Source organism: Anguilla anguilla, chromosome 11 (genome assembly GCF_013347855.1).
Source record: "Anguilla anguilla isolate fAngAng1 chromosome 11, fAngAng1.pri, whole genome shotgun sequence".
Taxonomy (NCBI): Eukaryota; Metazoa; Chordata; class Actinopteri; order Anguilliformes; family Anguillidae; genus Anguilla; species Anguilla anguilla.
In genome coordinates, this window is record NC_049211.1 from 3629061 (window position 1) to 3642906 (window position 13846).

The following is a 13846-nucleotide window of genomic DNA, read 5'->3' on the forward strand; positions in this document are numbered from 1 at the left end:
GGAAATTTCTCCAAATGACAAAAATAGATATTGCAAACTTCCTATGAATTCTTAGACATGGCTGACACCTGCTGGTTAGGCACCAATAATACCGCTTCATAACTTAAATCACAGCAGAAATCACAGATATATTTTGCAATTAAAGAAAATAAAACATTTTTGTAAGTAAATGTCATCTTTGGAACTTCAACTGAAACCAAGCGTTAAGGTCACTGTTATTCATACTTGTTAAAAGGATATATAGATACATACATGCACACATATCATTTTTAAAAATATATCTGCATCCACAGGTATTGACATTTTACTGACAGAATAGCCCCCATTATTATAAATAGAACAAAATCATTATTATAATAAATACAAGAAAAACAGTGTAAAATAAATAACACTGAAACTTCTTGATGAGAACAACATCCTTATGTAACTGCACAAAAGCCATAAGCAATATTTTTCAAAACAATCATACCACCATTCTCACATTATATCCAATTCTCAGTATATCTCATTCCATGCGATCATATCAATGGAACCAGATTCCAGGCCTTCTTTGTTCAGCAGCATACGAGCTTCCACAGTGTGCAGCTGGTACAGTCTAGAATGACTAAACCTGCACAGACTCAAATAGAATGTAAACACTGACAGGAAATTCCAGTGAATAGACCCAGGTGATTGGCCTTTACCAAAAGGGAAAAAAAAGTTAGATATGCAAGTAGGAAATTAAGAAATGTATCACAATATTTGGTCATACATTTAAACAGGCCACCTTTCAAAAAAAGTTCAGTTGGTATATTTTAAACGTTTCTCCTTATTGGTAACTGGAACAATCTGGGTCAAGTCGAATGAGTCCATGACATCCACGAGGCGCAATATGTTTTCCTCCTCATTGCATTCCTTCTCGTTCTCTTCCACAGCCTTCAATTACGCGCGTTTTAATTCAGTCTATAGAATACATTTTCAACCAATGACAGTTACAGACACGCGCACAAAAAAAGTGTAGCCCTCGGTTTCGGATAACGGCAGCTGCACGCCATTCCTGAGAGAAATTAGAATCTTTTCGACGTTTTTTGAAGGATCAAATTTCATGCACAAACCCTCCAAGGGGAAAAAAAAACTCCAAATGAGAAACAGACTTTCGGGGGAAAAAGGGAGATGGTGGAGGAGGGGGGTGAGACTGGGTTTCGGATGTCGGCGAGCTAACGCTCACACAGGAGCAGGGAAAACAGCCGAGGGGAGGGGGGAGTAAGTTTAACGCACGCAGAAATTGCAGTTTGACTGTGTCGTCAAAGTTTCACACAAAGAATGGATAAGCAGACGGATGCTAACGGAAAAGAACTGAGATGGGACTGAGTCGACGGGAAAAAACGGCGTCCAAAATTAGATAAATTAAAAAGGGATAACTTCTTTTTTTTTAAAACAATGAACGCTCAAATGGAGCGTTTGGAGTTCTCGGCGAAGTCTGAATTGGATTTGGGCAGCAACAGCTGAGTTTGCATATTTTGGGTTACGTTTGGAGGGGAAACGGGAGAAAGCCGAAGCCAGGTCGATGTCTGAAAGCCTGAAGCTGTCGTTTAACGTTAACGTAGACGTCCGGTCAACTTTTCCCTGTGAAATTTATTTACCGTGTTTCCCATAAATATTTACATGCCTTTTGTACCCACTTAATTTGTTATTAGATTAGTAGTTTCCAGCGAAAGAAGTCATACGAGACACATTTCACCGGAGGACTTAAGAACTAAATTTCAGTAGCCTAACCCAAGTGCATCGGGATGAAGAATCTAAACCGGGTTTCTTTTAAGGAGCATATTCAGCGGCTGGCGAGGTCATTCTGCGTGTGCCTTTGTTTTCAGGAAAAGTTTGAAACTGTTCCCAATGAACCATTTAGAATTGTCGGGCTGGAACGAAGATGCTGGAATTGGTAATCCATTTCAGCATTTTGTATCTGGACGAGGAATTAAATTAGGCACATCCATGCGCTGTATACAGGTTGTGACATGTTGATGCTATGGCAAAATCGCATAGGCTAGTCTTTATTCATATCTGTCGATTTATTTAGCCGAAACTAGTGTAAACACTTTTGGAGTCGCCTACCTCGGCGATTAGACTACAGAGTGTAGACGTAGCATGTCTATCGCTACATAGTGCTTGAAAGCGAAGGATTGCAGTTAAGCCAACGGGTCATACAAATTGGACGTAATTATCCATCCATAATGTAATGGTCTCGATTCGATTGCCACAGTAAGAGGGAGTGATTTTAAGTTATTTGATGGCGTTTTACGTTTTTCTTGGAGGATTTGATGGGATATTCAGTTGTGGAGTGCTGCAAGAGCGCATGCTGGCTGGACACTGCAGTTTGGTGGGGAGACCGTTCTTCGCGACCAGCAGCCCAAAACGGGCCGACCAAGCGAGTAAAGTGACTACCAGGACAGGCAGCTCAAGTGGGCGCCTGGTGGCTGACCACGTCGAAGAGCAGCTTTTCTCGGAGGATTAATCACCTGGAACCTGGAATCTAATCTTGTAGCTATCACTTTTGTTTGTTTTTTTTACGCGGAGATAACCAAATATATTTTATACCTGTGTAACTGTCCAGGTATGCAGCTGAACCGACCAAAGAGCGCTTTGATCAGCTTTAGCCCGCCGCTGTCGCCCGCAGAGACACAGAATTCATACTCCAGCCAGTTCAAAACAATGCGGTTCTCTTACCACATCAGCAGCGGCTTGCCGAGTCCTCAACCGCCACTGCGAAGAATAGGTGAGTTCCGCTTTACAGCGGCACAGTATCGTCTTCTCTGGATTGTAATCCTTATCTGCGTGCTTCGTGCCTTAGCGGGTTTGCATCAAGATAATTTGAGAATTCAGGTTGATCTTGTCATTCTGTTGACAGTCTGGCTGCAGCAGTTGCTTATTCAGCAAAACAAGCAAACCAAGCTGTTCGGCTACTTTTTGGTCAGTGTAGTGTAGCAGTTAACCCCCCGTCAGACAGTTATTTTATTTTTTTTATTTTATGTTTTATTATTGTTGTCATTGTTTTTTTTTTGTGTGAATGTGTCTTTGTCTGTAGTTGTCTGCCCCCAAGCTAAAACGAAAATATCTAATTTCATTTCCTTGTTGAAATTAAGAAATTAATTAATTGTAAAGACTATAACGAAATATATCATATAAGGAAACTCGAATTATCAAGCTAGTTTATTTATTTTCCTGAAATATAACATGATCTCAACTGCATGAGCAGGCATGGCCTGCAAAGATTTGTGTCGAATGATCATTAAATTTACAAGGACTCCGTCGTGTCTCTCCTCCAACCTTGAAAGGCAACCGTCATTTCTACGTCGTCAATGTTGTAGGCTGCTGGCCGGTATATATCCGCGTCTAAATTCTAGGCCTATAATAAACTGTCGTGACCTAAGCGTGCAGTTGTTTTCTCTTTTAAATTCGGTCGGGACATGTCTTAGAATTGTGTTGGCTGTTGTGATTTAAAAAATGCATCTGCGTATAAATTCCCTCAACCAGTTAACTGAAAACCTGAATTGCCTAAACGTGGGTTCCGTCACCGTAAAAGGAAAACTTTCACCAGAGCATTATTTGTGAGACGCTTGTTTCCTGGCTGTTTCCCTTTGCTTGAAAGCATTGCCGATTGATGCGACCGTGCTTGCCTCTGTAAAAGCGACAATCCAGTCTCTTCTTCCTGTAGTACTGATTGCAATCGCGGTTATCCGTCTTATTCAGTAACCTTTCTCGTGTTTCTTCCTTTCACACGCTTCAAGAACAAGGAAGCAGCCTATCAGTTAAGTTTAAAAGGGGTGAAGGGCCGTAACTAAAGCAAGTCATTTGACGTGTGTCGATGTAATATGTATTGGAGTTATTGACTATTCGCATCAAATGGGCTATTTCAGTTATAGGAATGTTATAAATTTCCAAATTTACAGCCTCTGATGGGGAATAGTCAACAAAATAATATCACTGTATTATGAAACCACTATGATGCTGATAATATTAGATTGAGCATTTGAGTGGGCAAACATAGTGGTAAAATGGACAGGTAATGTGTCACCTTTAGAGTTTACCTGATGAACTTGTACAGTCGAGGTACTTGTGCAGAGTGTATTGCTGCAGCTCCAGCATGAATCACTAAGTCACATAAAAAATACATTAAAAAAACTTGAATTGCTCAGGCACAGGTGGAAAGTCTAGTAGTCAGAAAGTAAAAGTCCTGCCATGTGTTTCTTCCACCTATGAACTCAGCCAGCCGATTTCACTAATTAATTCCAACTCCTGCCTGGAGAATTGTGCTATATAAACTAACGTAGGTGATTGTAAGAGTATGCTGTGGAGAGGCCGTTGTTCTTTCTGAATGTGGATTTTCCCACCTCACCTCTGGGCCCGGGGTTGGTTGTGGCCCTAAACGACTGCATCGGTGTGTTTGTGCCGGCTAGCGACCGGGTCTGCGCACGATAATTACCAGGAATAATTACCCCCCCCCCCCCCTAATGTTACCCAGCCAGGGATGGAGGGCTTCAACTGGGACAGTATCCCCCCCGCCCCCTGCCCGCTCCCCCCCCCCCCCCCCCCCCCCGCTTGCTCCCCCCCCAACCCCCGCCTCCTCCCTCTCCCCCCCGCAGCCCCCCATCCCATTGGCCAGGGCTCATTTCATGCCTGTGCACCGCCCCGCTGTGCTGTGCGCTAACTGCTAACAGTCCGAGCTCAGCTGACGTATCGCTCGCGGGAATAAGAAACGCTTTGGCTGGCCGCCCATATTTTGGGAGGATGCAGGTGCTTGTGCGCAACACGCTTAAATTGTTGGAATCTTAGCGGTGACAGAACGGGTTTGGCAGTGATGATAGAAAATTGGTGCAGCCCCTACAACAAGAAGAGCGTAATAAAATCGGACAGCTGTGAATTAGAGAGTGAGGGTGGTTTCTCTTCAAGACATTGAGAAAAAACAACCAAAAAAAAACCTTATTTCACTGCAGACCAGTTGCTAGGCGTTTATTTTTGTGATCATCACTGACAGCAGAAAGAGTATAAGCAAGCGAGCTGTGGAATGTTTATATTAGTTGATGTTCGTGATTGTCCTATGGGTTGGTTGGTAGAGCATTGTGCTAACAACGCGAAGGTTGTGGGTACAATCCCTTCGGACTACAAATACTGAAAAATGTGTGCATTCATCTACTGTAAGTGTCTAAGAAGTGTAAAAAAAAAAAACATTTGATAACAGAACATTCAGAGGGTGTAGCCTCTACAGATATGACATTATTTTTCCACTCCGAGATCCATGCAGCTAGCCAATTTAAAAACAAACAAGGGTGGCCTTCAGAAATGCAGTCATTATTCCACGGAAGAGACTAAAAATCTGTGCAGAGGGAGAAAGTTTGATGGACAGCTGGCGAGAATGAGGGAAGGGTTTCAAAAACGAATTTTTAGTAGATGTGGTCACAGGTCCGACTTCATAACTGTGCGATTATCCGTTTGGGTGTGTGCGTACTGTGACAAGACATGCACATGGAGCTGAAAAATGGGGCAGTACTGATGCCAATGGGGCTGTTTGTGTGCATGTGTGTGTGTGTGTGTGTGTCTGTGTTTGTGTGCATGTGTGTGTGTGTGTTTGTTTGTGTTTGTGTGTGTGTCTGCCTGTGTGTGTGCCTGCATGTGTGTGTGCCCGTGTGTGTATGTTTGTGTGTGTGTGCCCGTGTGTGTGTGTGTGCATGTCTGTCTGTGTGTGTGTTTGTGTCTGTGTGTGTGCCTGTATGTGTGTGTGTGTGTTTGTGTGTGTATGTGTGTATCTGTGTGTGTGTGCGCGCGCGTGCGCGTGTGTGCCTGTCTGTGTGTGTGTGTGTGCGTGTGTGTGTGCACATGTGGGTGTGTGTGTGGTTTTTTTGCTGTGTGTCACCATCGGTTAGCCAGTCTGTGTTTGCGTTCTCATTGGTGCTCGTGTGTGTCCCCCCGTGTGTGTCTGTCTGTTCGGCCTGTTTACTCAAGCACTAAACTGTGAAATCCAATCAGCCGCTGGGGTAGAGACAGTTTCACTCAGGTGCTGCTGCTCTGGGCAGTGCCAGCACTGCAATGCTAGCGCCCAGTATACTGAAATATAAACAGTAGTGAATAAAACGTATTATAATTTTTTCCATTTTTTTGTAGCCCAGGCACAAATACAGTGAGCGCCACCAAAGGGCATTTTTAATCTTTCCAGGATTTTGCAAAATTTGTGTCTTTTTTTTTTCATTTTGTTGCTCAGATGCAATGCATGATTCAAAATGGAGGGGTCTGTATCCTGGCTTGAAAAGGCGAAATGGAAATCCGCATGCATTGGCTTACGCGAACCGCTGTCTTGCAGCCAAGACAAACTGAGTGAGACTGATCCCACGTATCTGTAGGCACAATTAGTATTCCTTATGATGATAAACATAGTTTGGTGGATTTTTTCTGTACTGCAGAAAAAAAGATAAAAAGGGATAGCTCTGATATGTGCTATGTGTTGGCCACCATGCCAGGGGGGTTATGGAAATCAGAATATTGTGTAATGACTGGCAAATCCGCACATATTAATTTTCTTTCCAGATGACTGCATGTAGTGCTTATTTCCACACTGCTGACCATGTCATTAGGCACTGCATGCTGCCATCTTGTTAAGAAAATACATAAAATAATACAATAATACTGGGAATGGTAATGTACCTACCTGTGTTTAAAAAAAAAAACGAATCAGTCTTAAGGATGTAAGAGCTGCTCGCACTGTAGGCTAAGCTAATGAAGGAGAAAGAATTGCACGCAGTGCATTAATTAAATTCCAGTTAAATCAAATTTAGTTGATAAACGTTCAATTGGTGCTGAAATTTGAAGGGAAATGACCCTTGAAGGGGTGGCATGTAGATATTTATTTTGTACTGTGCTGTATACGTAGTGTCATGTATATCACACATTGATTTTAAATTAAAATGCATTGCAGGGTATGGAAGGGTGTGATATGTCTGTACGAATAATCTGTGTTCTCAGAATGTTGCATTTTAGTTTTTTTTCGCTGCTGTTGAGAATGGGAATTTAAGTAGCGTTTTCTTTCTGCCTGAACTCCCCACGTATTCTCAAACGCGTTGGGAAGAATTTCAGATTTTGAGCCGGACACAAAAATGGCAAGAATTAAAAAAAAAATAATTTAAAAAAAGTTGAAATTTCAGAAGGGACACTATTATAGCGCAGCCTGTGTGTGCTGGAGCTGGATTGCCTTCTCGCTCACATGGAAACCCGTCTGTGCCGCACACCTGAAAGCAGTTTGGAGAGTCTTTTTAGTGTTGACCTTGGGCCCAGTGCAGAGGGTCAGCGGCAGGCGAGGCGCTCTGTTCGGCGATGAAGCCCAGCCAGGTAGAGACGACGCACCTGGAGCACTGTCCAGTCTGATACTGACCCCTGACTTACTGGGGCACATTAGTGTCACAGAGTCCACGTCTCCGCTACAAGCTGCCAGTGCTGTTTTACCAGTAAAGTGAGTCCTTACATCTGACAGTGAGAAACACCCAGGTGTAGCAAAGATTTAAAAAAAAATAACTGAAGTAATAATGGTGGCACACTGGGATCAATTGCAAGTCTCTTTTCATCCCAGTTTGACAGTTATTTTTTCTTCCAGTAGCCTAGTGTTTGTCTACAAATTATGAAGGCAGCTCAAAATTAAACAACATTGAAGTGTGGGATTCGGCTCTATGAACAACCAACAGAGGGCCTTAATTGTTAGACCTGATGAATTCCCTGGAATCCAGCTACAATTAAATTTTCCAAAAATGGATAGTGAGAAATTGGTGTTTGTGCTGCTACACAGGATGAACATTCTTTGAAACTGGTTTTTCGTCTGGTGACTATGGAGCAATTAAAAGCTCTTTTTGGCAAAAGCCTTGCTTGGTCCTCCAAGTGTGTGAAGTGGGTCTGCTAGTGTCTGTTGGCACTAATGGAATGTCAGAAGGTTGTGCTACAGGGGATGGGCAGTTCTGGTCCCGGAGGGCCGGTGTGTTTTCTGGTTTTTGTTCCCACTAGTTACCTTGGCCGAATGAGCCGATTGACTTTATACACCAACCCTGTTTCACGTGTAGATTAGAGCACAGTAAAAAGTTTCATATAGGGACACAAGAACACTTTTCTTCATCCACCTATCAAAAAATGGAGCTGTAATGTCAGGTGGTATAAATTTTAGGGCTAGGTATACACTTAAGGCCGGAAGTTGTTATGAAAACCAGAAACGGATTCTGCCCATTTCTGCTACTGTCACTCACTGCGTTTACCTTCATACCTGTCTGCATGTTGTCATGTGGCCGATGCTCACCTGCAGCACAGGTACTTCAGCTCAGGTACACCACTGCAGGTTCTGATAGCGGGAACTGGAGTGTGTGATGTTCAGTAATATTTTAGGCTGACTGAAAGACTGCATCGTCCGAAGGCTCTTTGCAGCAAACAGTGCCGTAAATTTCACGTCTAGCGTGTTTCTCCAAAAATTTATGGCTGCCCCTCTGGATGGCACCCAGGTGTGGCCTTACCTGGAGGTGCTCCCACACCTGCTCTGATGAACGAACTGCAGATCAGTTTTACATCACATTTCATTTACATTACAGACATTTAGCCGACGCTCTTGTCCGGACAACCTTTCACACAGCATCTACATCGCATCCGTTTATACAGCTGGATTGATGCTGAAGCACCTTGCTCAAGGGTACACTGCCATTTTACGCCAGGTGCACCTGTGTAGAATAATGATGTCATCATTGAAGTGAACCATCTACTAATTTTTGACCAACGCAATATACAATATACATAGAACTGCATATTCACATCTAATTATCACTTAAATAGTGCCTCTTAATGTATTCCTTATTAAATAAAAACCTTCTGCCTGTCTATTTTACATTACATTACATTACATTATAGGCATTTAGCTGACGCTCTTATCCAGAGCGACTTACAACAGTGTAACCAAACTCAGGATCAAGTCCACTTAAGTCCATTGAATAAAATGCAGATAAAAGCCTTTACTATAGTAGCATACAGTAAGGAACAACAAGATAGTCTGAACCAAAAAATTTTTTTTTTTTTTTTTTTTTACATGTGATGTATATAGTGTGTGTGTGTGTTTGTGTTTGTGGTCCCAATTAAATTAATTGTAAAGAGCATGCAGCTAAGTATATTGCAGGACCGAAGGTCTGACTTGAATCTCTTGATTAAGTCACTTCGGTGACCATTTGTCTTATTTATAAACTCAGTGACACTTTCCACTTCTCTTAGTGTTTGTCAGTGATCCCAAGTTGATGGCACCTTTTTGGTAATTAATTCTCGTTAATACCTGGTATCTGCTCATGGTGTCATGTGCCCAGCTTTTAAAAACCTAACTGACAGTGATTTGCTATACCTGAGGAGCTCCAGTTTAACTGATTCTTATTTCAAGTGTGGGCTGGTGTTTTCCCTGCGTCGTCCAGACAGGGGTTGCCAGATGTCCGGCTCTCCACCGGAATGTCCGGTTTTAAAATAATTTATCCGGACTGTCCGGTTTGTGGTCCCGACCGGACAGTTTAATGCTGGGTCTGAGTAAATAATGGGATTTATTTCGGATGAATTTGCGTCTCAATCACCCCCCTGGTCCGTGATCTGTTCAAGTAGAAACTGTGTGTGTGTGTGTGTGTGTGTGTGTGTGTTTATGTGTGCATGCACATGTGTGTATGTGCACGTTTGCTAGACTGTCTGCGTGTGTGTGTGTGCGCGCGCATGTGTGTGCATGTGTGTGCATGTGTGTGTGAGTGTGTGTGTGCGTGCGTTTGTGTGTGTATGGACCAAAGAGAACCCTCCTTCTGCACTCTATCAGGATCTCGCCAGCACCAGCCTCTCACCCCTTCTGTGTCTCATACCACAGATTGTGTGCAAGAACTGCGATCGCTGCGCTGAGGCGCTAACGCTGCACTGAGGCGCTAACACTGCGCTGAGGCGCTAACACTGCGCTGAGGCGCTAACACTGCGCTGAGGCGCTAACACTGCGCTGAGGCGCTAACGCTGCACTGAGGCGCTAACACTGCGCTGAGGCGCTAACACTGCGATTGCTGTGCTGAGGCGCTAACACTGCACTGAGGCGCTAACACTGCGATCGCTGTGCTGAGGCGCTAACGCTGCGATCGCTGTGCTGAGGCGCTAACGCTGCGATCGCTCCGCTGAGGCGCTAACGCTACACTGAGGCGCTAACGCTGCACTTGGGGCGCTAACGCTGCGATCGCTGTGCTGAGGCGCTAACGCTGCGCTGAGGCGCTAACGCTGCGATCGCTGCGCTGAGGCGCTAACGCTGCGATCGCTCCGCTGAGGCGCTAACGCTGCGCTGAGGTGCTAATGCTGCGATCGCTGTGCTGAGGCGCTAACACTGCGCTGAGGTGCTACCGCTGCGATCGCTCCGCTGAGGCGCTAACGCTGCGCTGAGGCGCTAACGCTGCGCTGAGGCGCTAACGCTGCGATCGCTCCACTGAGGCGCTAACGCTGCGCTGAGGCGCTACCGCTGCGATCGCTCCGCTGAAGCGCTAACGCTGCGCTGAGGCGCTAATGCTGCGCTGAGGCGCTAACGCTGCGATCGCTCCGCTGAGGCGCTAACGCTCTGCTGAGGCGCTAACACTCCGCTGAGGCGCTAACGCTGTGATCGCTGCGCTGAGGCGCTAACGCTGTGATCGCTCCGCTGAGGCGCTAATGCTAACGCGCTAACGCTGCACAGGGAGGGAGCACGTGCCGGTTCCTTTCGCCGAAAAACTATGACTTCCTGTCTCTCCGCTCCACGTCCGAAGCTCACAGTACATCAGTGCCCTTTTAGAAGCACCGAACGCAACCGGTCAGCCCCACACAACTTGACCTTTAACCTTTCCCGGACAACACATTGTAGCAGATGTGACACTGAGCCAGGATAAACATGCGTTTCCTGTACGGGTTGGCCCTGACCTTCTGAGCCCAGCTAGCACACAGTGTGTACGGGCCGGTCTGGACCCCACCCTAACTGGAGCCAAATCAGAGTCTCCACCCAGCCACACAGCCAACAAACTTATGCAACGGAGTAAGGAACAGAGCATGAGTTCATTTTTACATTCCCAGAAGGTTTAAAGCTTTGGACGTCTTTATCTCCTTGCATCTCTATCATGACATTTTTTTAAATCGAAGAGCAGAACTTCAGACCTTGATTGCATGTTGCAAGTTTTGCATTTGATGCTGAAAGCAGATTTTTTTGCTTTTTGTCTTCTTAAGGCCTTTAGAGAACACTATCTGTCCTTCAAATAGAGGGTACAGTTTTTGCAAAGGTTATTTTCAATTCATAGACAAACAGGTCACAGTTGGCTAAATGAAAGGAAATTGGGGTTTTATACAAGAAACCAAGACTGTGTCTGTTATACCGATAATTTAAATGATGTGCCTGAACTGGTTCCATTAAAGGCGACCAGAGCATTGGCCCAAAAAAAGGCACATGATCTACCAATATGAGCTGGTCATGAACAGATGTAGTCCAGAATATTCTTCCCGATTCTACATGTGGAAACTTGGATGGCCATCAGCAAAAGGCTTCTAATCGGTGAACCAATCAGCGAGCAGGAAGGTGAGAAAGGAGGATCATTTCACATTCCGTGTGAAGTAAGGTATGCAACTGAAAAAGTACAGATAGAACGTTCATAGTTCACCTGTGGGGAACATGCATGAACCACTTTAAGTATTAGATGAAGCAATCATATGGGACATAGATCATATATGCTAAATATATAATATATAATATATGCTATTGTTAAATGAAAACATCTGTTTCAGGTCAAATTTAAAAGACATATCTCAGTAATACCCTCTTAATACAATCCTCTGGTTGCCATTATGTTCCTCAGACAGTGGACACAAATGTGAACTTTCTTTATTGTTCAAAAGTACGGCATCAGGTTGAGATTGTCAAGACGAATGTATTACTAAATAAAAACCAACCCGAATAGCCTCAGATTTTCACAAGATTTAAAGTATGCTGATTTTATTGCCTTTCCTACTACCTAGTGTCAGATCTTTATATCGTTGTTGACTTTATTGCAGCCAAGTGCATTTTTAGCCATTCTCCTATGATGGGCTTGTGCACGTGGTCCAACTTTTTGTTCTCACCTGGGTATTTAGACTTGAGACACAATTCGCTAGTTAGAAAATGTCGTTTAATTTTAGCGTTTATGAAAATGAGTAGAATGGGGGTCGGGGGGGGGCAAGCTTTTATGGTTCTGGTAGCCTATGTGATGGGTTTATATTGCATCATTTATCCAGGGATCTCGAAGATGTTTACGATCTGCTTTCATAGCTGTGAATTCCTCTTTGAACGAACATTGACGGTGAATGAATGCAATATCGAGATTAAACCTTTTCCTCGGTATTCAGATTAAGAGGATTGTTTTTGTTGCCATGGCACCGGGGGGGTCATACAGGTTGACGAGCACCTTGGATACGCGGCTTTGAGGTAAATCCCAGGTAGACTGCTGGGGGTTTTCATCCCTCATGCTGATGAGTACCGGTGGATTTTAGGTGAGCACCAGGTGTGTCAGGTGTCCCTGTATGCCAGGGGCCTTCAATCTTTTCTGATCTGGGGCCCCCCACCCTGGCTGAAGGGGACCCACATTATAGGTTAAAAATGGTTATATATATTGAAAAAATATATATATATTTCCATATCTATATAGTCATTGCATATGAAATCTGGCCAGGAACCCCCCTACAGTACCTTAAAGGGTCCTGTGGGGTCCATCGACCCCCTGATGAAGACCCAGTGTGTATTGCTAAAAAAAAGGCACTCATTACAGCACAGTGTCCCCATCACGATGCCGGGGAGTTATCGTCAGCCTCCCCCTGGCGGTCCACCGATACCTTTCACCTGAGCTTCCCAGCCAAGTCTCTACTCCAGGTGCAGAGATGTTTTGTCTTGTCTGGCTCGCAGCAGAAGGCTAACGAGTCGTGCTATAGCCGCCTGAGGAACAGTGTGAATAGTGAATCGCAGGAAGAGTGAAAGGTTAACGGGAAGCAGCAGCAGCGGGGCGGTAGATTGTCCTCCCCGCTGGGCGGTTGGGTGCTCTGATTGGCTGACTGGCTGAGTCAGCACCTCTCCGGGTCCCGGCACAACACAGACCGCGCAGCTCTGTCTTCTGGCCGACGTCGGGAAAATGTCTCATTCTAACAAGGCGGATGCATCGTTTTGACTTTTGCCTGTATGAACAAACAAAAAGCGTTTTAAGAAACTCATGCGAAACTAACACTGCATGCATGAAATATATATATATATATATTTTTTTATTATTATCATTTTTTTTTTTTTATCACTCACTTAGCTGTATGCACAGTAATCAACTCCTACACGCCCTGCAAGCGGCCTGGATGGTCATGATATATCCTGGGGTGCACGCTAGGAAGAATAAAAGAGTGTTGTTAGCTGTTGGCTTGAAGCTTCTAATTTGTTTCTTTGTAGGTTTGTGTTATCTACTCCCCCCCCCCCCCCCCCCTTGTTGGAAGTGAACACAAGGGAAAACTAACTTTGAAGAATTTGCCCCCCCCCCCCCCTTTTCTGTGAAAGATCTGATGACCTCGCCCTCTGGAAAAATGAAGCTGAAGTTATGCCTTTAACTGGGCAGACATACCCTTTAAGAAGTTCATAACCGCCCCCGTGCTCATATAAAAGCCATCTGGTAGAGAGATTAGATTACACACAAGTAGCCATTTCCATACTGTGTGTGTGTGTGTATGCGTGTGTGTGTGTGTGTTTGTGTTTATGCATGTGTGTGTGTGTGTGTGTGTGTGTATGCATGTGTGTGTGTGTGTGTGTTTGTGTATGTGTGTGGGAGTGTGTGTCTGT

The 13846-nt window shown here is 44.5% G+C and overlaps 1 protein-coding gene across 1 annotated transcript in view; it reads left to right on the plus strand.

Annotated features, from left to right (window-relative positions):
• Positions 1-2592: 2592 nt before the first annotated feature.
• fgd1 (FYVE, RhoGEF and PH domain containing 1) overlaps positions 2593-13846 on the plus strand; it is a 63488-nt gene continuing 52234 nt past the window's right edge. Inside the window, exon 1 of the mRNA XM_035382954.1 lies at positions 2593-2752. Coding sequence (XP_035238845.1) covers positions 2593-2752 — 160 coding nt within the window. The remainder of the gene's footprint in view (positions 2753-13846) is intronic.